This window comes from Penicillium daleae, assembly GCF_028827525.1.
Source record: "Penicillium daleae strain IBT 16125 chromosome Unknown utg000002l_segment0_segment0, whole genome shotgun sequence".
Taxonomy (NCBI): domain Eukaryota; kingdom Fungi; phylum Ascomycota; class Eurotiomycetes; order Eurotiales; family Aspergillaceae; genus Penicillium; species Penicillium daleae.
In genome coordinates, this window is record NW_026623150.1 from 3,516,257 (window position 1) to 3,538,263 (window position 22,007).

General features: G+C 52.9%; 9 protein-coding genes across 9 annotated transcripts; 5 read left to right on the forward strand and 4 right to left on the reverse strand.

The window, feature by feature from the left end:
- Positions 1-253: 253 nt before the first annotated feature.
- On the forward strand, positions 254-2,002 carry N7458_002273 (uncharacterized protein; the record flags this gene model as incomplete). Its single annotated transcript, XM_056905656.1, has 2 exons — positions 254-843; positions 907-2,002. 2 exons carry the CDS (start codon positions 254-256, stop codon positions 2,000-2,002), a joined length of 1,686 nt encoding a protein of 561 aa, XP_056769763.1.
- A 270-nt stretch (positions 2,003-2,272) lies between these two features.
- On the reverse strand, positions 2,273-4,138 carry gmdA (putative general amidase GmdA; the record flags this gene model as incomplete). Its single annotated transcript, XM_056905657.1, has 4 exons — positions 2,273-2,424; positions 2,456-2,864; positions 2,921-3,802; positions 3,860-4,138. The coding sequence occupies 4 exons, from the start codon at positions 4,136-4,138 to the stop codon at positions 2,273-2,275; spliced, it is 1,722 nt and encodes a 573-aa protein (XP_056769764.1).
- A 664-nt stretch (positions 4,139-4,802) lies between these two features.
- On the reverse strand, positions 4,803-6,251 carry alkB (oxidoreductase, 2OG-Fe(II) oxygenase family; the record flags this gene model as incomplete). Its single annotated transcript, XM_056905658.1, has 2 exons — positions 4,803-5,557; positions 5,630-6,251. The coding sequence occupies 2 exons, from the start codon at positions 6,249-6,251 to the stop codon at positions 4,803-4,805; spliced, it is 1,377 nt and encodes a 458-aa protein (XP_056769765.1).
- Positions 6,252-6,317: 66 nt separating this feature from the next.
- nimX (cyclin-dependent serine/threonine-protein kinase CDC28) lies at positions 6,318-7,485 on the forward strand (the record flags this gene model as incomplete). The annotated part of the gene is made up of 4 exons (XM_056905659.1): positions 6,318-6,354; positions 6,424-6,932; positions 6,992-7,155; positions 7,218-7,485. 4 exons carry the CDS (start codon positions 6,318-6,320, stop codon positions 7,483-7,485), a joined length of 978 nt encoding a protein of 325 aa, XP_056769766.1.
- A 1,346-nt stretch (positions 7,486-8,831) lies between these two features.
- Positions 8,832-11,474, forward strand: N7458_002277 (uncharacterized protein; the record flags this gene model as incomplete). The annotated part of the gene is made up of 4 exons (XM_056905660.1): positions 8,832-9,272; positions 9,332-9,518; positions 9,577-10,394; positions 10,452-11,474. The coding sequence occupies 4 exons, from the start codon at positions 8,832-8,834 to the stop codon at positions 11,472-11,474; spliced, it is 2,469 nt and encodes an 822-aa protein (XP_056769767.1).
- Positions 11,475-12,100: 626 nt separating this feature from the next.
- N7458_002278 (uncharacterized protein) lies at positions 12,101-13,532 on the forward strand (the record flags this gene model as incomplete). Its single annotated transcript, XM_056905661.1, has 2 exons — positions 12,101-12,135; positions 12,263-13,532. The coding sequence occupies 2 exons, from the start codon at positions 12,101-12,103 to the stop codon at positions 13,530-13,532; spliced, it is 1,305 nt and encodes a 434-aa protein (XP_056769768.1).
- A 240-nt stretch (positions 13,533-13,772) lies between these two features.
- N7458_002279 (transcription factor domain-containing protein) lies at positions 13,773-16,773 on the reverse strand (the record flags this gene model as incomplete). The annotated part of the gene is made up of 4 exons (XM_056905662.1): positions 13,773-14,847; positions 14,871-16,397; positions 16,533-16,615; positions 16,687-16,773. The coding sequence occupies 4 exons, from the start codon at positions 16,771-16,773 to the stop codon at positions 13,773-13,775; spliced, it is 2,772 nt and encodes a 923-aa protein (XP_056769769.1).
- Positions 16,774-17,281: 508 nt separating this feature from the next.
- Positions 17,282-18,276, reverse strand: N7458_002280 (lactoylglutathione lyase GLO1; the record flags this gene model as incomplete). Its single annotated transcript, XM_056905663.1, has 2 exons — positions 17,282-17,457; positions 17,532-18,276. 2 exons carry the CDS (start codon positions 18,274-18,276, stop codon positions 17,282-17,284), a joined length of 921 nt encoding a protein of 306 aa, XP_056769770.1.
- A 1,756-nt stretch (positions 18,277-20,032) lies between these two features.
- N7458_002281 (uncharacterized protein) lies at positions 20,033-21,139 on the forward strand (the record flags this gene model as incomplete). The annotated part of the gene is made up of 2 exons (XM_056905664.1): positions 20,033-20,469; positions 20,536-21,139. 2 exons carry the CDS (start codon positions 20,033-20,035, stop codon positions 21,137-21,139), a joined length of 1,041 nt encoding a protein of 346 aa, XP_056769771.1.
- Positions 21,140-22,007: the final 868 nt, after the last annotated feature.

The window sequence follows — 22,007 nt, forward strand, 5'->3', positions numbered from 1 at the left end:
AATAAGGTTCTCACAGTAGACAATCCCTCGGCCCTCGTGAGCGGGTCTGCTTCAAGTCTTCGCGCCAAAGCTTGGCGTACCTCCTCGAAACTTCGCTTCACCACCGCCCCTAATTCTTCCCTCCGAATTTATCGCGTCTACGCAGAGTGCTTCCGCTGCCATGATTGCATGAGCCTTTAGCACCTGCCGTCATTATCATTGCTCGCGTATCCGTTACTACTGTACCCTCTCCACCTTCCCGGCCTGCTCGATCATGACGGAATCAGTCCCCAGAGACACACCCGAGCAGTCACAAGCCGATGAGCAACACGACCAGGAGTCGGCTTCGAAATTGGCTGCCAACGCAGCTCTTAAAGATCGGAGATGTCAATACTGTGGTCAGGCATTCACATCATCCTCTCTGGGTCGTCATCTAGACCAGTTCTTGTTCAAAAAGAAGCCCGATGGGATCCACGATGTGGAGGAGATTCGGCGCATCCGCAGTGGGATCACTCGTCGGCAGGCCCGCACAAGTTCTGGCAAGCGCGATGGCAGCCCAGATCATGCACAGAAAAGGGGACCCTCGGGGAGCAATGCAGCGGGTGATTCCGCTTCCAAATCGCGCGATACTTCTGTGCGCATGATGTTCAACACTCCCACCTGGCACGCAACTGGTGTGATCAACGATATACCCAATCCAAGCCGTACCGTGGACGGACCTCGAATCGCGCCTGCTCAATCAAGAGCAGGATCGCTACAGCTGCCCGATTATGCGACACGAGGGGCTGTTGCGAATAACCCAGATACAATGAAAGCGTTGGAGCTGGCCTTGCGCGAAGTGCTAGATAACATTAAGGCAGCAACGTACGTCGCATCTCGACGTCTCCCTACGTTTTGTCTCCATCAAAGCTGACAATGCGATTCTAGTTCCCGGGTTCGACCGCGCCTTTCGCCATTCGACTTTGAGATCCAAGCCCAAACTTTCCCCTCCCTCTGCCTTCAGCTTCTCCCTCCGCCCCCGAGCTTGTTCGCATCGCATCCTTTCTCATCCCCGACATCATTCCCACTTCAACCACCCGGCAGGGAATATCTTGATATTGTACGCCAAGCACTTCGTTCCAAAATTACACAATGGCGAACAGATCAATTCTCCAAGGATTCGGGATCGCGCCCAGGAAATGTTGGGGGCACTTTTGATAATTCCATGATTCACCGGACGGCACACCAGCACGAAGAAACGGCAATTCGACACCTAGAACTAGCCTTCAATCATTGGAACACGCTACCTCATGAAACCCGCCGTGAAGCGTGGCAGCTTGAGATCACGCGCGCGTTCGCCCGTGAACTCGAGAAGCGCAAATCTGTGGACGAGCAACTTGCGCGGGTGCAGCAGGAAGCGAATCAGCTTCGCGCTCAGGTCGAACGATTGGGCTCGTGCCAGTGGCCACGCGAATTCGCTCTCTTCCCACCAGACACACTTCCAATCCCTCGGGACGTGGCACGCGAATTGGACGCGAATGGAAGCCAGATCGGCCCCGAATCGACGAGGTGGGACTTTGATAGCGTAGTTTCCAAATGGAAGCGTGTTGTCATGCATGACAAGAGTATGGGCCGCAGCGGAGTAGGTCATAGCTCGACCGCAAACCCCCTGGACCCGGATTCTCAGCATGACGTTCGTCCTCCTCGACCAGGTGAGGATACGTCGTCTCACCCGAATCGCCTGCGGCCTTTCCAAAATACTGCTGCAATGAGTCCAGATCCTGCCAATGCATCTACCCCGGCGTCGTCGACAAATTATGCCTCTCCTTATTCCCACGCCGATCCTCGCAGCCCACCGGGTGGTAACGCATCCGGTCCACAGGCCAAGCGCCCACGGCTGATGAACGGATCTGAAGGCCTTTCGACTGCCGAACCAGCGACGACGAAGGCGGCTGGTCCTGGTTCATGGCCTTCGTCTACGCCTATCCTGTCTAATTTGGCTGCTCCTTCGGGGCAAACGCCCCCATCCGCTTCTCGCAGCTAATTCGTTGAGTATATACTTGATATTGAGAGCATCGGGTTGGTCTATTCATTGGGGCTAGAACCCATCATTTTTACATATAATATACCCATTCATAGTCAATGAACATACAGCCATACTGGTATACGCAGATTCTCCAAGTAAAGTTTGATGTCTAGTTCTGGTGTTGTTGAGCACCACTCAGTGTAGAGGGCAACCGAATGGATATGTAAGAAAGTCGACTTGATACCTCACTCTTGAGATACTAATCTTATTCACGGTCATCTCAACCATCTACTTTGTCTCTACAGTCTTGCTAATCTCGCCACCGAGATACTCAGCAAGAGTCAGCATCTTCTCTTCCTGCAGCCTTCGCCCAACAAGTTGAACTCCAATCGGAGCGCCATGATATGTATCGGCATCATCTGTACCCCGCATCAGCCAAACTCCAAAAGGACAACACAAATGACCACTTACACGTCCACTCAATATGGTCCGCTAATTCTGCTACAGATGCATCTGCTGCGCGCACATCGATACTCTTATCCGCGAACGTAACCGGCAGAGCCACGCTGGTATAATCCAAAATATTGACGAACGAAGTGTATCCCACGTAATTGAACTGAGTGGGAATCACCGCAGCATGAGGTGCCAGAGGACAGAAAAGTCCGTCAACGGGACGACCAGTGCCCGTCAGTTCTGCAGTGCTGTTCCAGTAGTCCATATATTGCTTTTGGTACTCACGCTTGGCGACGTTCAATGCTGCGAGCTCGCTTATGGATATCGGGTTGGACTCGTCCACTATGACCTGGACTGCTTTAGATTCGCCGGATAGACCAAAGTGATGCTTCAGATCGGCACCGCCATCCATGTTGAATGCCTCAGACTGGCTTGAATTAGTGAGGCCTCTGTAGTGTCTGGGAAATGTTTAGAATGACTTACACTCAATGTGCCAGCGGTAGCATGAGATGGCGGGTTCCAGGTAATCACTTTATGACCCAGTCGCTTCAGGGTCTGTTCGACGATTTTCAATCCACGAGCAATGGGCGGTTGAATGCGTGTGATGCCATCCCAGTGCATCATGCCGAAAGCTAGCGTTGAATTTCCGGCCTTCGCTTGCTCAATCCAAGAGCGCGTCTCTTCAACAAGTGCGTCTCGCCAGGGCAGCTCGAGGACCAGTGGATCATGATACCAGGGCTGCTGGCTAAGAACAGTCTTGAACAGCAATGCCAGAGACCGTGCCGTTGGTGCTAGCGGTCCAATAACGGACAAAATAGTATTTTGCCCATCCATCGAGTTAGCAACGCCCTGGTAGGGCATTCGCCCCGACGATGGGCGAAGTCCATATAGAAAATTGTATCCAGCAGGAATGCGAACACTCCCACCGATATCAGTTCCAAAACCAGCAGGCGATCCACGCAAAGCAATCAACGCGCCTTCACCTCCAGAACTGCCACCACAGGATAAGAGGCGATTCTTCGGATTCCATGTATACCCGATGATATGATTGACAGTCTCACCGGCCATCAGCGTAGCCGGCACACTGGTCTTGCAATAAAGGACTGCGCCGAGATTGCGCAGCTCTCTAACTAGTTCACTTTCTTCTATGCGGAATCGGGGGTCATCCTTTGCACCTTGGAAGGTACCGATCCACCCGACGTAGCCCATGGTGGTCTCGACACCTTTGACGTGGAATTGATCCTTCAGACTAACTGGAAGACCATGCAGCGGGCCAATGGGAGCCTTGTGCTCTGCAAAGTAGGCATCAAGCTTCTTCGCATCTTCGATAGCTGCGTCGAAGAATATCTCATGTAAACAGCTGACCTGGCCAAGTGTTAGCCACGCGCAAAGCGCTCAATGTCTTATACAAGGGCGGCATACTAGTTGGTGTGCCAGCGCAGCGCGGTGACAAAAGGCCTCTGTGACTTCGACAGCAGTCCACCTCCCCGTAGTCGTTTGTGCAGCGATATCAACTGCATCGGACTCTGTGATTTCAATCTCACGCTCGCTCAGATACTGCTGAATATAACTTCCGGTCACATCGCGTACCTCCGTGGCGGGTGGGACGGGATTGGGTAGTCGCCATTTCGCGGGGATGGTGTCTAGGATGGATTGGCGTTTTGCTTCGCCTTTTGCAAGCCAGGGAGAGTTTACAGACATTGTAGATTACTGTAGACGGGTGCAGCGGATCAATAGTGGGTGTGAGAATGGTGGACGTTTATAGATGCGCTTTTTGGGTATTTCTTATCGCGAAGGGCGGGGAAGTTGGGGTCGTTTGGAGATGTTTGGAATCCTGCACTACCAAAGGAGGAGACATGTAGGGGGGTGAAGAGGGTAAATAACCTCGGGAGAATCAGGTATCAATCTGCCGAGAACCGGCTTCGTATTCAGGTTGCTTAAGGCACTATGCATGCTGCATATTTTACAGTGGGTGTGTCGTACGGAGTATGTATAGATGTGGGGAAAGTTGGCGGAACATGGAATTCCGCGACATGCTATCAATGGCCTATCAAAAAGCCTAGATAATCGACCCCAAGGACATCTGAGGGGATCTTTCGATATGATATCGATGTTTTGACCCCAACTTCCCCTGAACAAGTATGCCTAGGAGGGTTCCCCAAGGCACGACGCCTTTTTGGAGACGGTTGTGATGGCGCTGTGACGTGCACGGAACGGCTATCAGTCACTAAAGCAGCAAGTGCTAACCACGGTGGCCCCTATAGCGGCCCCTGTAGCCATGAGAGCAATCGAAGCAATGGCCCATCCAACAGAGATGACCCCAAATGGCGTTTCTCAGCTTGCAATCAAAGCCACTTTTGCTACTTCATGGAGCAGGACTGGTCATCTGCCGCACATTGAGATTGATCCGTTTGCTAGACATCCATCCTTTCCACATTTGATATGGAGAGCCAGGCGCATCTTCTCCAAGAGATGGCCAGTCTGCCAGCCAACTGGGACAAGTGGCTGGCAGGACCTTGGGCACACCGTGCCAGGCAAACCGCGACGTACCGTCCATGTAGACGGCGTCGCCTGACCGAAGTCGAATGACTTCCGCGCCATTCCCATCGTCATGGCTAATCAGGAATAGACCATCACAGCCAAAACTTACACTGATCAGCCCGATGTCGCACTCTTCACTCACGTCCCGATGCGCGCTGAGGGTATCTCCGGCGGAATATAGATTCAGGATTGCAGCTTGGGCATCTGTTTCTGGGAAGGCTGCCTTCAACAGCTTCGCCACGTCCTGTGGGAAAGGTGGCGGGGGCTCAGATGGGTATACTTTGGCAGTCCAGTCGTACTGACCACCCAAGGTGACCCACCGGAGCTTCTTTTCCAACACACCCTGAATAGTGAGAGGTTTATGGACCTGAGGATCTTTTGGCTGGAGGATCCGTGTCGGGTCATCGGTGAAGAAGGACTTTGGGGTGTCTTGATTGTCCGATCCCTCGGGATATGTGACATCGTAGTGGAGATGGAGATTGGTCTTGTGCTTGGGATTAGGAAGATCGCGGTGCAGCAAACGAGATAGTAATTCGATTTGAACGGTGGGGGGAAATAAGGAGGGTATCATCAAAAGACCTGTCCGGAGTTAGGTTGCTTCGTTCACTCTGGCGGATCAGTGTCGGGTAATTGAGACAAGTTGGTGCTGACCAGATACTGCATTGTGTGTGAAGACGGGTATGTTCTCAGCAAGAGGAGCATGTTCCTTGTCTGAGGCATGTCCACCGCGAATAAAATCATCAAAAGCCAGCCGGAGATCTTGACTTGACATGTACTGTGAGACGGTAATACCCGGGGGAAGCTCATCCGGATCTAGTCGTTGGAGGTCGAGGATCTCGAGGTCATGGTTGATATCTGACAAGGAACACCTTGTGTACTTTTTGTAGCATTGGCGGACAGCCTCTGGTGGGCGATCATGAGCATTGATGCCTTTGATCTGGGCCATAGTGAAAAGTATCTCGCCAGAGATGATCGGCGAAGCGCCGCAGAGGAAAAGTACGCGCTCACCGCCTTCCAGCGGCGCGGGGAGTTGTTTGTTTTTGTCGCCTCCCCACCATGCAATTCTGACTGTGAATATCTTCAATTTCGACAATCTCGACCAACTCGACAGATCTGTGGGTGCGGGGACCTGGAAGTTATCGAGTGTAGCAGCCCTAACATCAGACTTCAAATTAAATGTTTGTTCTACTGGTTCTTCCCGCCTCTTCTTCCTCCTTGCTTCCTTCTCCCTTCGCTTCCTCCCCCCAGTCCCTCCAATCTGCGTCACTCCCATCTTCACAGCTCCTGTTACCTTGCTAACATGGCTGAGCACAGAACATCCTCAGCAAGTACATCTGCCATGGAGAATTATCAAAAGATCGAGAAAATTGGCGAAGGTTGGTGTCTCTGATGTGGTGTCTTTATCTCGTCCTCGACCCCTCAACTCACGCGTCAACACCCTTTAGGAACGTACGGTGTCGTCTACAAGGCTCGCGAATTGAACCACCCCAACCGTATCGTCGCTTTGAAAAAGATCCGTCTCGAGGCCGAAGATGAGGGCGTCCCCAGCACTGCCATTCGCGAGATCTCTCTCCTCAAGGAGATGCAGGATCCCAACATCGTCCAATTGCTGAACATTGTTCACGCCGACGGCCACAAGCTTTACCTTGTCTTTGAGTTTCTCGACTGTGACCTGAAGAAATACATGGAGGCTCTGCCGGTTAGTGAGGGTGGTCGTGGCAAGGCCCTGCCTGATGGCACGATGTTGAGCGCCAACCTGGGTCTGGGCGACGCCATGGTGAAGAAGTTCATGGCTCAGCTGGTTGAGGGTATTCGTTACTGCCATAGCCACCGTGTCCTGCACCGTGACCTCAAACCCCAGAACTTGCTTATCGACCGTGATGGTAACCTGAAGCTGGCTGATTTCGGTCTGGCCCGAGCCTTTGGTGTCCCCCTGCGTACCTATACTCACGAGGTATGTACTAACACGGAAAGACGTCAATTGGCTCAACTTACTCAATGTTCCTATCATAGGTCGTCACACTGTGGTACCGTTCCCCGGAAATCCTGCTTGGTGGCCGCCAGTACTCCACCGGAGTCGACATGTGGTCCGTCGGTGCCATCTTCGCTGAGATGTGCACTCGCAAGCCGCTTTTCCCTGGCGACTCTGAGATTGATGAGATTTTCAAGATCTTCCGGTATGTGATGATTCAGAATAAACCTCTGCGTGTATTTTGCTAATCTTCTCTCTACTCTGCAGTGTCCTCGGTACCCCCGATGAAGTTGAGTGGCCCGGTGTCACCTCGTTCCCCGACTACAAGCCCACATTCCCCAAGTGGAAGCGCCCCGATGCTCCCATCGTCCCCGGCCTGGAGGAGAACGGTCTCGCCTTGCTGGAGGCGCTTCTCGAGTACGATCCCGCGCACCGGTTGTCGGCCAAGCAGGCCTGCATGCACCCATACTTCAAGAACGGCAGCTCGTACTACACGGGCCGCGGTGTCAGCGCCCCCCGCAACGGCTATCACTAAGAAGACGATCTCGTTCCTGATCTACTCGTGTAACCCTATTGACGTCGGAGGATCGCATTTACGTTGATGCGGGCCCCGGACCTATGATGTCTTGTTATCTTTCTTTCTTCCTTGTTGGGCTTCTCTTCTTTGTATCGGGCGTTTCTGGAGGGGAGTGACTAGGAGGGCGGGATTTCCTCTGTTATCAACGTGCTTTTTAGTCAAATGCAAGGCGTACATACCCCTTTTGGTGGATAAAAGAATAATCTCTTTTGTTTCTCTTTGAAGACAGTACCTTGATCGCCGACCATGCAGCCATGCAGCTAATTGGAGGTAGTCTCAGCCGAACTCAGCCTTAATTAATTCCGCCGCGCAGCTACTGTCACTCAGTCTTCCCATGTTATGATGTTACACTGTCGCTCGGACTCCATGCCCCCCATTTATGACTTTTAGCATCGTCAGCAACGGCGACTCTGCCAATCAGATGCCCCCAATTCAAAGTGGCCCAGCTCGTGTCTGAGCTGAGCAAAAGGCCCCACAACTACGGACAGAGCGGATACGAAACGACCTTGACAAGACTCGAGTGCCTGTCGCAGGATGGATGATATTCTTAGAATCGGACCCAGCAGAGAGTCATCCTGCATATGCTGGTAAACCGGGAACGGGCTTTAATGCCCGCTACAGGAGGGCGTCTCGAGTCTCTTCCTATCAGTCTACCTTGCCAGGTACACTACAGGACTACTCCGTCCAGTGCTGACGATGATGGGGCTGGTGTTATTGGGGGCCGTTTCTCTTGGGGCCAGCATTCCAAATTCCAAGCTGAGCAGGGCTTACAATCCCTTCCTTGGGGGCCACGCGAGAGCCACAACTAGCTCGTCTGGGTGATTCTATTCGCGGCCCACGGGAAGTCTAACGCACGCACCTGCAGCCTTACGGCGAACGCCTGAGCTGCCCACTGCCACCAGGCCATGGAATCCGCGAATCCAGAGGCTGCTGGCCTCGGCAGCGCCGGCGCAGGACACGAATTGGGGCAGCTTTTTGGAGATGGGAGTCTTGAGTGAGCAGTGAGCAGTGAGCAGGAAAGAGACAGTGGCTTGTCTTAGGTTCTTATTAATAGCGGACGGTCGCTCGTCTTTTTTTTGGCCCCGTTGGATTGTTTGATCTTCGTCGGTTGTCCGGACTCTGGACTTGTTGGTCAGTGCGAATAATAAACCTACAAGTTCGACACTAACCAAAGAAGAAAAAAGACAACGTTCCCCTCCCCGCCCCGCTCAGATCCACGGTCCAGTTTCTTTATCCCGTCGGGTGCGGAGAACTTGAAAATACTCTATTTCGCGACGGCTTGACTCTAGCCTACTCCTTCCACAATGGAATTTGACGACGAAATGGCCGGCTTCGGCAATACAGGACCTTCAGCATCTTCGCGCTCAAATAGTCACCCTCCTCAGCGCGCCCGTCGCCAAGCCCCGCAGGAACTAGTCAAGCAGTTCTGGGAGCAATTCAACACAAAATACCCCGGAAAGGTATATACAGTGCTGCCGGGTAACCCGTATGCGCGCACGAGGGCGAAGCGTGTGCCGAACGGAGTGATCCAGGGCCATGCAGCGGTGAAATCCTATGAGCAGGCGCGGCGAGAATGCCAGACATCCGTTGAGCGCATTGTCAAGGAGTGCCGACGGGTGAACCAGAAGTATTCCGATCCGCATTTTGACATTGAGTTGGATCTGAAGTCGAATCGGAGACATTATTTGGATGAGTTGGATAAGGTTAATGATATAATGAAACCTCGGGGTGTGAAAAGAGTGACGGTGTGTTGATAATCGGATGTATGTCATGAGGAGGGTGGTTTTGCTGATCTGGCTGCTAGGAAATCTTTGAGAATCCCCAGTTCTATGTTAATGGACCCACGGCGTCGGATGTGCGTCAAGGGTATGATGGTGACTGTTGGCTGATGGCTGCGCTGTGCACGATGGGTAACAAGGCTGGTTTGATTGAGAAGATCTGCGTTGCTCGGGATGAGACGGTCGGTATTTATGGATTCGTCTTTTATCGCGGTAGGTGAACAATTCCTGGAACCTCTACGTGGAAATTTTGGACTGATAAGTGTATTAGACGGCGAATGGCAGCAATGCATCGTCGATGACAAGTTGTATCTACGGGCTGCAGACTACGATGAGTCCAACGAGGAACGAATGACATGGGACCTAATCAACCGCAACGACACAGAAGAAGAATACCGCCGCGTGTGGCAGACTGGCTCCCGGGCTCTGTACTTTGCGCAATGCGTGGATCCCAACGAGACCTGGCTGCCACTACTTGAAAAGGCATTTGCCAAAGCGCATGGTGATTATTCCGCTATTGAAGGCGGCTTTGTCGGCGAGGCCATTGAGGATTTGACCGGAGGTGTTACCTCCGAGGTTCTGTCGAGCAATATTCTCGACAAGGACCGGTTCTGGAACGAGGAGTTGATGATGGTCAATGAGGAATTCCTGTTTGGTTGCGGCACTGGCTTGTTCTCAAACTGGTTGGACACGCGGTCCCCGCCGCGCGATCGGAAAGGCATCTCGGAGAACCATTCATATTCAATTATGGACGCGAGGGAAGTCAAGGGGAAACGATTGTTGCGACTGAGAAACCCCTGGGGAAAGAAGGAATGGCATGGTGCTTGGGGTGATGGGTCAAAGGAATGGACGACGGAGTGGATGGATTTGCTGGGACACAAGTTTGGAGATGATGGATTCTTTTGGATCTCGTATGAGGATCTGCTCAAGAAGTACCAGCACTTTGACCGGACTCGTCTGTTTGGCGATGAGTGGACTATCACTCAGCAATGGACTACTCTCAACGTGCCCTGGTCTGCCGACTATCACAGCACCAAGTTTGTCATGAATGTGACCGAGGCCGGGCCTACTGTCATTGTCCTTTCTCAGGTACGTACCTCATTCTATGACGCCCCTTTGAAAGTACCACCATACTAACAACCACAGCTCGACACCCGTTACTTCAAAGGCCTCGCCGGTGAATACAGCTTCGTCCTCAAGTTCCGCGTGCAGAAAGAAGGCGACGAAGACTATATGGTACGCAGCCACAGCAGCCACTTCATGGCGCGATCTGTCAACGCCGAGATCGATCTCGAGCCAGGCCGGTATCAAATCCTAATGAAACTCACCGCATACCGCCACGACGACACGGAATCAACCGAAGAAACTGTCCGCCGTCTAGCCTCCACACACCGTGAAAAGCTCGTACAAGTCGGACTATCCTATGATCTCGCTCACGCAAAGGGCCTCGTCGCCGAAACGGATCAAGAACGGTATGAATCAGAACGACGAAAGGCTGCAGAATGGAGGAAACTCCGTGACGAAGCCAAGCGGAAAATGCAGAAGGAGTGGATTCGGGAGCGCAAGATGGCTGCTCGCCAGCAGCGCCAGGCAGCACGTCGGCCGCGCAGGATGACCAACGGTGCATCACCCGATCGGGGTCCTATTCCTGGCCAGATCCTCACCGAGAACAAGGCGACTCAGTCTCCTACTGAAGTCGGCTCTATCTCCAGCGAAGCGAGTGACCGTAAACCCACTGTCAACGGTACAAGTGGCTCAGTGCCCACGATCCAATTCAACGGACTCCATGCAAGACACCCCAGTGGCTCCTCAACGCGCCGCAGAACCGAGTCTCCACGCCCAAGTCTGAACACCCGTCTTGCCAACGATATCCTGGATACCACGGACTTGGAGCTGTTGGATGGCTTCGAGTTTGACAGCGATTTGGACATGCCAATCGAAGAACCAAAGACTCGCCCTCCATTCAAGGACTTGGAAGGTCCTGCCGAGGATCCCTGGAATGCGGTCTGTGTTGTTGGACTGCGTGTCTACTCCAAGGATCCGAAGTTGAGTCTCCAGGTTATGCATCCGGTGCCGGATGACGATACTGAGGCTCCCCTGGATAGAGATGACCCTGCGGCGTCGGCGACGCTAGAGAAGACGTTTTGGGGTGGACAGGTGCCTACTTGATCTGGATGCATGAAGGGTGGTTTTTGCATGGATTGGATGACTTGATTTGATGGATTTGTAGAAGCGATGCCTGTAACTATATTTCGTTGCACAAATTGAGTTCTGTTTCTCCTTGGGGTTTATCACAATCTAGCGATACTTTAAAGTTGACCATCACCATCTTTTCTACTGTTTTAATTCCTTCAAAATCAAAACTTGCGCGTATTATCTATATGGAACAATACTATGGTGATTATCTTTGGCTTTAGGTATAGACCGCGCAAGGTTGGTCGGGACCTGGCATCTGCCGAAACACCATCGGGCTGTATGGTCTGTTCTCCCATAGAGTCACACTTAGATTGTTTCATGTATATAACACTCTAAAGAGCTGATCAGTTTTAGAATATGAAATTTAAACAATTTTGATCAACACCCCACAAAATACATGTTACGTTCGATTCTGGACTCCAGTCTACCCGTTGAGATCCCCCAAGCAGCCGCGTGCCAAGACCTGACCCTGCATCGTCAACCCGTCGACAAAAACAACCTGAACTCATCACTTCCACCAGCACGATGTGCTCATTAGTACATACATCGTGCCGTCTGATCATTTCCCGACCAAAGAGAATTCCCATTCTTCATATCACATGCTTCCGTGGGCGCTCGCTATCGACATCGTCTAGTTGGGTTGACGAGTCTTTCGACCTCCCCATTGGAAACAATGGAAGCATATCACTAAGGTGGATAAGACTGCTATGCTGTACTTGCTACACAACTCTCATAGGACATGCATACTAATAATTTTATAGTGTGACGCGACCAGTGGCATCAAATTCGCCCACAGAGAGCCAGTCGCCCTCCCAAGTACCTAATGTCATCCTGTACCTCCCGCCAGGTCCCTTGTTCCACGGACACGCGACTCCCGTCAGCGAAGACGTCAATTATGATGAACATTCACAACATCAACAACGGGCCATTGATAAGGCAGCTCCAAGTGGGATATCACCCCAGCAGGCCCTAGCCTCTATGACATACGCCACAGTCGTAACAGTCAACTACCGACTCGGCGCGGTATTGCCCACGACATCAAACGAAGAAACCACCCAAACACACCCCATCTCCCCTCCACCATCCCAATCCCTCTCAAACCCCCCATTCTATCAATACCCAACCCCAATCCACGACACCCTCGCCGCATTCGACTGGATCCAAACAAACCTCCACCCCACAAACCTCGGCATCATCGGCTCCCACATCGGCGGCTCCCTAGCCCTCATGCTAGCCCTAACAGAAGCCCAGTCCGTAAAAGCCGTCGCCTCAATAATGCCCATCTGCGACTGGCCCGGTCTGGACGAGTACTGCACGACCGCGCAGCCCAGCCGAATCGCCAGCGAAACGCTAGGAAAAACGACTAAACGGGCGTCTAAGAAGAAGACGCTTCGCGCCAACGCGCCGTCGGATTTGGTTCCGCTTCTTGCTGCGCGCGAGGCTCTCTTCGCTTCGCCGGAGCGCTGCTTTGATGCGTTTGCTTCGCCGGTGTTGCTTCTTCGTTCGGCGGGGCGGGATGTTCCCCCTGCGTTTCCGAAATACACCACTGGACCGGGGTATCCGGTGCCGGTGCTGAAGGATTCACGGCATGCGGGAGATGGATCGCTTTTGGATCCGGAGTTTGATCCCCTCGATGCAGAGGGAGATGGATTCGGGGAAGAGGGTGGCCACCAGACTATTCGGCGCCGAAAGGCGCTTTCGCGATGGCCGCCCTATGGACTGGATTATGGTGTAGCTGGTCGTGGATGGGGCGGGAATGGGGTAAAGAGGTTAGAGGTTACTCTGCCTTGGGTGAGGGTTTATATTGATGGTGCGGAGGGAAAGGAGAATGGGACTGTTCTTGCGGATCAGGGGGAGGAGATGGTTTCTGTTATGCGGCGGGCTTGTTTTTTTGGGAGGGAGAAAGGATTTGGGGAGAGGAGGGTTGGTCTTGTTAGGAATTTGGGGGTTATGGGGTCTGGGTTGGAGTTGGGTGAGGATGTGGGTGGTTGGTTTGGGGGGATTTTTGATGGGAGGATACGTGATGAGTGAAGATGTTGACGTGTACTATATTGCATTGTTAGATAGGACTGCATGTTGGATTTTGCTTGTGCAGTGTGAGATTTCCATGTGCCCATTGGCCTGTTCGAATATCCGAAAGAGTGCAATGCTAATGAATACAGAGCTATTATTTATAAAGCAACATGACAACAGATAACCCCCAAAAATACAACGGAGGATAGTATCCAAAGCAACGCTATGTATGTGGTTGAGTCGGTTAAGGCCACAAAACTACAACGCCGTCCCTCCCATCCCAGTCCCATGAGGCGGACTCCACCACCCCTCAATATCACCCAGATCCGGCAACATGCCCGGTTCACCAGGGAACTGGGATTGCGAGAGAGTGCCCAAAGCATGATTCGGACTACCGCTGACATCGCCATCAGAAAGAAGATTCAAATCTGTGTTCCGAATCCAATCAAGTTCACTTGCTTGCGCTGCTTGCGAGGAGAAAGGGTGTTGTTGGAAGGACTGCTGTTGTTGTTGCTGCTGCTGAGAGGGGTACTGCTGGTAAGACCGCCCAGCGGCCATGGAGGTAGACGAGTCACCTGATGTGCGGTTAAGCGTGCCAGTATCAACGAGGCGCGTCTTCTTGCGCGATACATCACTCCCATGTTCCTTCTGGGAGACTTGCGTGGAAGATCCCTGCCCCGCCATCGCCGGCAAATTCGCACTACTGATCTGCCTCTTCGCGCCGGATCCAGTCCGCCGCATATGGGCTTGCCAGCGTCGTTGCAAAGTAACTAGGTAATCACGCGTGCGCTTCGCATTCTCAAAGGACTGGCCCAGTTCATCCAGTGCACGGAAACACAGGTTCAGGTACGCGACCATCTCCGCGTTACGTGGGTGCACGGTACTCGACTCGCCCGGTTTAGTCGGGAGTATTGGGGAACTGGAGACTGTGACGAAGAGGAGCATCAGCGCGGCGCTGAAGATTATCGCGACCACTTGGTTGTTCATGCGTCGGAATGTATAGTGCTTCTCGTATATGTGTAGCAAGCGGGCTACTGCCGTGGCGGATTCAACGCACATGCGACGGGCGTGGTGGTAGCCTGGGCCCTGGCGGGGACTGCGGGGTTGGATGTAGCTCTTTGATACCCAGGGGCGGTGGAAGAAGATGATTATTTGATGATATTGCATGTGGAGGATGAGAAGGTGGGGGAGTTTTGGAGTGGAATCGTCGTCTAGATCGATTTGGAGAGTTGATGGGAGGTTGGCTTTCCAGGCGAAGAGGTCCTCTGTTACTTGGAAGGTGATTCTTTGCAGGTCGTGGGGGAGATATCCGAACAACCGTATAAGATGTGGCCTACGGGAGATACCATCTCCCACAAAACCACGAATTGCCGGCTGATTAGCTCAGTGGGATTTTGTAGACCGTCCTCTAGTGTCTTGGACGTAGTTTGAAGTCCATACGGATGCCAGACCCCTTCTTTCTCGACACCAAGAGTCGAAGCAGGTTTTGGGACCGTCACATCTCCGGCATTCATTCGGAATGGACGACCCAGATAGAATCCCCAAAAATGATCTGCAATATAGCTGCCCCAGAACGCAGCACGTCGAACATCTGCCTCGTGGGCACTCATGTCCCCTTGGTTGACATACGATGTCATATCAAGGTGCAAGCCGAGGTCGAAGGCGAGTCGCATCGACATTCCACTATACAGCCAGCCTCGGGCATCTCGATTGGATGCTCCTTCGTGACAACTCATCAGAACAAGAGCCTGAACAGTCGCCACACAAGGCGAATCAAGCTCAATCTCCAGCAACGCCTTGGCCCTGTCGGCAAAGAACTCGGCCAGAGATTTAGGAAACGTGATAAATGTCGGATGATATCTTGCTTCGAATGCACTTCCAATCGCACACATAGCGTTCGTGAGAACCTCGGAGTAGAACGGAGTGTCGTCAAATTCATTGCGCCACTTCAGTCGAGCCGTCATATACATTTCTTTATCCACGACATAAATGCTGGGATTCTGCCACGTGAAGTACAACTCCACGAGATGATCTTCCAAAGCTTGATCAACCGGTTGACCGACACGAAGATGGTTCAGAATATCCTGCCCATCGTGACGCACAGTCCGTGCGTCTGGTCGCTGTCGCTGTTGTGTCGCAGATACATCGACTAAATTTAGATTAGACGTCGCACCGTAAAATCGCAAGTGGCCATCCCCTGCTATTTTCAGCGTGCCAATTCGATGAGAAAGCTGCTCGATCACGTCGTTCTCGGCCTCGTTCTCTTCATCGCTGTCTGACTCGTGGTCGCGGTCTTGGGGGACTTGGCTTAGCAAGACACCCGGCTGCTGTGCCATGTCCATGCCCAGCGGGAAACTGTCCGGGCTCAGGTTTGTGTTGACTGGCAAGCCTGATCCTCCGTTGATATTCGCGTATATCGTATCCAAGCTTTCCGCTGTCGGTAAAGTGAAGCCCCAGTGCACAAAGTTCTGATTTTCCGGTACACCTCGCACCATGCCGAACGGACTCCATGGTTCCATAGACGACAGCTGCTGATTCGACATAATGCCCTGCGAAGGCGAAGCACCAGTAGGTGCAGTCTCAGTTGACAGCTGTGCCTGATGCTGTGGTTGACCATTCGGTGTCGTGGTTGGCGAGCTCTGCACCGGAGATTGATCCAATCCATCCGAGTGATGCACGTCAGACCGGGGCATTTGGCCATCATTTGAAGAAACTTTTGTCCTGGCGACACCTCGCGGGATTTGCAGGGTATCAAGAACCCGATTCATACCCGCCTCGTCATCCGGTCCCATAGGTGGCGGTTCCAATCCCTGATCATGAATAAATTGAACAAGCTGGTCAATTCTCGCAGAGAAAAGCTCCGTCGCAGCTCGAAGAGAGACCCTAACGCTGATATTAGCCGGTCTGGTATTCGATTTTTGGTTACATCGGCGGGATGCCGAGTCTGGCTAGTAGCGGGCCGAGAAGCATTTTCGCTTCGGCTCAAATGAGGATAGAGACTTTCAAGGGTATACTTACTTGCGTTTGTCGTCTCCATGTTGGTACTTGCAGGCTTTTCCTTTCCGCTGGCAATTCTGGCAATGCGGTGTTGACCCGTCGCACTGGAGAGAAGCCGATTAGAAATGTCTTCAACGCCGATCCCTGCAAGGAGACGTGTGGGAGAGGTACATACCCGGATCTTACTCTCACGACAGGGCACGCAAGCCGTCGTGACGTGCTTCCGAGGGGCCTTCTTAGGCTTCTCCGGCTCTGGAGACATGATTCCTCTTCTTCCGCTGTCCCAGGAAGATTTCAGATCGGGAGATCCTCACTGCGATTCAGCGATGCGGCTTCCAGGGTTGCCCGTGGGGGTGGCGGTCGAAAAAGCGCGGAATCAGATCGCGCGGTCCTGTTCAGTCGGGGCTGCGAGTCAACTCATCCCAACTCGGCGGGCACCATCGCAGCCATGGTCTATATATGACGAGATCTAGGAGTGAATGAAGTCGAGAATGGACAATGTGCGAGGTCGGACTGGTAATGTTCGCAAAATGTTCGGTCTGGGGGGGAGGCGGGGGAGAGGGTCCACTTTGCGCCCGCCTATGAGGGGGATCGGGAATAAGCCGGTGGTCCATGCACGTCGTCTCGTGGTCGAGAGGTGATGGGACTACGTGGGGAATGGAAGACACTGAGAGACCATTACACTGAATTTTGTATGTACATCACAATGTAGGTCTGGTCACTACATGCAGAGTCCTTTCTTGCAGGGCTTCATCTTACATCTGCCGTATCTACCAGTTCAAGGTGCGCTTGATGCGCTCGTTCTGGATCACCTCAATCCAGTAGTTGTCCGGATCCAAGACAAAGGCGATGTTGCTCATGCGACCGTCAGTCAGGCGCTTCTTGAAGGCAACATTGGCCGTGTCAAATCGGTCGCAGGCCGCCTGGAGGTCATCGACCGAGATACCTATCGCGCAGAAAAGATCATGTGTTAGCGAGGACAACCAGGCAAACACACCGACGTGACACGGTGAAACTCACAGATATGGCCGAATCCTTGCGGCTCCGTGTTACCGTTGTGGTAGACGGCGCCCTCCTGCTTCTCCGTGCCGTAGTTCCATGTCAGCTCGAGCAGGCCTTCCCACTCTGCGACACTGTTCTTCGCACCCTCCTTGATCTCGGGGTTAGACTTGGGATAACCCAGGAAATAGAGATTGAACTTGGCATCGGGATTCTCAATGGTCCTGACCAAAGTCATGCCCATGGACTCCTGGTAGAACTTCAAGCTGGTCTCGGCATCCTTGACACGCAGCATGGTATGGTTCAGACGGTAGGAGCCCGGGTCAGTAGTGGGAGAGAGATCCTCATCGGCGCGACGGATGATCTCCACCCAGTAGCCATCGGGGTCCTTGGCAAAAGCAATGTGTCGCATACGGCCCTCGGTCAGCTTCTTCTGGAAAGCATATCCGGCGTCCTCGATGCGCTTGCAGGCAGCCTCGATGTTATCGACGGAGATGGCGATGTGGCCGAAACCGCGGTAGGGCTCGGTGTTACCATTGACAACGCTGTAGTTGGGGTCATCCTCGGTACCGTAATTGTGGCAGAGCTCCAGCACCGCATTGCGGTCGGTGAAATGGCGGTCACCACCCTGCAGCGAGGCCGGGCCATTGTAGGCGAGGAAGTAGTTGCAGAACTTCCATTCGGGGAAATCGAGCTTCTGGATGACATTCATACCGAGGAACTCGTAGAACTGCAGCGATCGCTTTGGGTCTTTGACCCGCAGCATCGTGTCTGAACGGGCATTATTATTATAGTCAGTGATGATGGAGGTGGCAGGAGAGGTAAGAAGAACGAACGGTTAAGCTTATAGGTAGAGGGATCGGTAACCATGGCGGCGAATGAGCGAGTAGCTAAGAAATTGATGGTCAGTGATTGGAGGGAACTGAGATCTGGGGGCCATCTGGGCGTCTGGGGTGCATGTGTACCAGGAATACGAGTTGATGGAGTGAGGACCCTTGAGAAGAGACGTGGAAGTCGAGTTAACATGATGGGATGGTGAGATTCGAGCCCAGCGAGGGGGGTTTTGTCAGCCGTGAGGGGGAGAGAGTGGGGCAATTCCGCCTACGTCAATCGTCGACTGGTGAGTTTGGTGATTGACTCCGATCAACCAGGAATGCCTGTGCTTCCTAGTGGATTAACTAAGATGGGAGCACATAACTAGTCCTGTACCTATTGGCTAGTTAACTGATGTGGATTAGTCTCGGATCTCGTGAGTTGACTATAGAAGATCATTGAAGATCGTACACTATGATGATATACTCCTATAGTGATAATATACCACAGCTAGGCATACTATATCAGGCTAGTACTATATTGAAGCTGCATATATACCTTGGTACTAGATCCTCGGATCTTCTAGAGGATCATCTCATGTTCCAGCTACAGTACCACGGTCTTACGGCACCGAGTATGCCCTTATTACGTGAGTCTGGGGTAGTCTGACTATCCAAATCACCCCCCAACTGCATGCCACATCGTCCATGCAGCAAGGCCAAAGCCAAAACGAGCCCAAAAAAGGCTAAAAGAGTGACTGCCAGCGCGGCCCCCGCGCGAATCTCGCTTTCATGTGCTTGCGACCACCTCCTCTTGGTTCATCCATTCATCTGGATTGTTTCTCTTTTCCTTCTCTGTCCACCTCTCTCCTCCACACACCTCCACACCTCCACACGCTGGCTTACGCCCTGTACTGGTACTCCTTCGCACAGGCCCAGGTTCGTCTGAATTCTCCTATACTCGTCGACCTTGTCCCAGTCCTGCATCCCCCGCCCTCTTCGGTTGATCATCCCTTGCCATTGGCCTGGACACCCCCCCGGTCTTAGCTGGTCCAAGCTGGTCCAAGCTATCTTGGGTTATTCTTTTGGTTCCCTCAGCCTTCGTGTCAGATCGATGCGTCTCTCTGAGCTGGGGCCTGGGCCTTTCCTTTCTTTTTTCTTCGTTGCTCCCCCCCCCCCCAAAAAAAACCTGCACATCCGCGCTTAGCACTGAAAGACCCTCACGCGTCCTGCTCCCCAATCCGTCCATCTCTGCCTCCAATCAAAGCTTCCATTCTTGACACGTTCCTCTCTGTCCTTGACCCTGGACCTGCACGATGGTCGTGGCGCTTCACCCGCGGAGCCTCGCGGCGATCGCATGACTGCAGTCCTACTTGGGCCACTACTACCACTTCCTCTCACAGCCTGGACCAAAAATACCCCTTCCTGCTCTTTAAATACACCTCCTATCCCCCCTCCAATCCTGCTCTTGTGCCACCGGGCACGTCTGGAATTCTTGTGACTCGCCATCTGGACCGGACATAACAGTCCTCTTGACGTTGTGGTCTCCGGATTCCGCGGCACTTCGAGGTCGTTGACACTTTCCCTTCTTGTGGATCGCGCACCCAGCTATGCAAACACTGCCCTCGTGCTCCTTCCTCCTCGGTCTCTGTTGGAAAGAAAAAGACGCGACTGGCTTCCTTTTCTCTTTACACACCTCTCTTGTTGGCCATGGGTCTGAAGATGGCTGAATTCGAACCGTTCCCAGTCTCCTCCGAGTACTTCGCAAAGCCCGGTACTGCGCCCCACTCCGACGCCCCGTTCCTCCCGTACTGGGCCCGCTGTCGCACGCAGTGCGCCCAGAACTTGCTGGACTCCTCCGACGAGCCCATCGAGTACGATCACGACGACGAGGACTACAGCGACAACTGCTTTTTCTTCCCCGAGGATTGTTCCTGGACTCCTCCTAAAGACTGGGTTGTGGAGGCCCACTGTCAGTCAACCAAACAGGTCCCTGAGATCCGCATCCACGAAGATCCCCTGGGTGGCCTGGACGCCGCCGCCGACACCATGATTCCCGGTCTACCTGATATTAAGATGCTCGACTCGGAGGCGCTGGGCGATCTGCTGGAGGATAATCTCTCCCCGCCAGAGATCACGACAATGATGTATGTACCCCTGTGGATAGCCTCAGCGACATTGGAACATGAGCTAACCATTCTGTCTTTTCGCAGCGTGTTCGCTACCAACGGTGCCGTCTTTGCCTATGCCTCTTCCCTCTCATCCCGCCAGCTACGGAACCTGAGCTCGACCTATGGCGCCGCATATACCTGCTACGCCAAGACCGCATCAAGCGGAAACCTTACAGGGGTAAATCCCGCCAGCCACCCGTCATCCTACGTGACGGCCCAATCCATGTCGCTGGGCGACGTGGGATCGATTGTCTTTGAGCTGGACGACTCGGTGGCAGTGGTGACCCGTATCGCGGACAAGGTCCTGCTGGCTGCAGTGGGTCCTAACAAGCTCGACGACACGATAAACGGCGACGCGGCCGATCACCTCGCGGTGGACGGCCCAAGTGACTCAACGGCTGGTAATGGAACCACGCCAGATGAGTCACAGGGTGAGGGTGGTGTGCCTTCTTCGAACACGCCAGCACATAACGGTGCCCTCGAGGCTCAACACGAGATCGACCGGAGCGCCGATCTATCCAGACTGGCTAGTCTGAACCTCTCTGCTTCACCATCTGTGCTGCTTGCGCTGGAGTCTAAATGTGCGGCTCTCGGGCGATTCCTGGGAGAAAAATTGAGTGATCTCGAGAGCCCGGAGGATTTCTAAATTGTCCTCCTACAAGGGTATATTGATGATACTAGTGACTCATAGCAGCGCTTCACTTTGGATCTGGTGTTATGCCGGGATTGCCCACTTTAGAAGCGGTTGTCTTCTATAGGATGTATGTAATACACGAATTCATGACAATTTGAATCTTTCCCGAAGAATATCTTATACGTTCCACGAAGTAAGATCGCCGCCTAGTTCCCTAACTCCTGCATTGTTTACTGAATCCCCTTCCACTCCAGTGGTTTCCTGCTACTACACTTTGAGGGATTCTAAGAATAGGCATGTCCCATCGCCGAGTTCAAGATCTGGGCTATAGCTGTACAAATTTTATCCATTGACCCTCCGAGCAAACAATTTGCGTCAATACCGGAAATCTTCCTCTCTTGCCATGCAGAAGGACAAACATCTGTCAACATCCTCTCGCTCGGTATAACCCGCCTTCTTCCCCCTCTTCGCCTCTTCCAAACCCTCACTTCTATATTTACTCACTCACAGTGAGGTGATGCGCTACGCCATATCTATATTTATCAAGGCTCCACTCTTCTCCATTTGCAAGATTCTGCTGCGAGACTATCAAGTTGTGTATCATTGAGACCGACCTCAGCACGGCCACCCTGGGAATCGTGTGTCAAAATCAGGCTTTGGATTTGATGGGAGCTTTGCTATTTCGAAGGATGGAATGAGATGGTGACCTACAGCGGGCTCTGTCGATCCTGGGTGCGCGTCACCTCGGGTATCGAGTCTGAGGTAGACGGTGTACAACATGTCCATCAGTTCCCTGGCAACATATACAGTAAGCACACCCCAAACCATCCTCACACCCACAACTCCCCGCAAGTTAACACAAACGACAAAGCGGGGACGA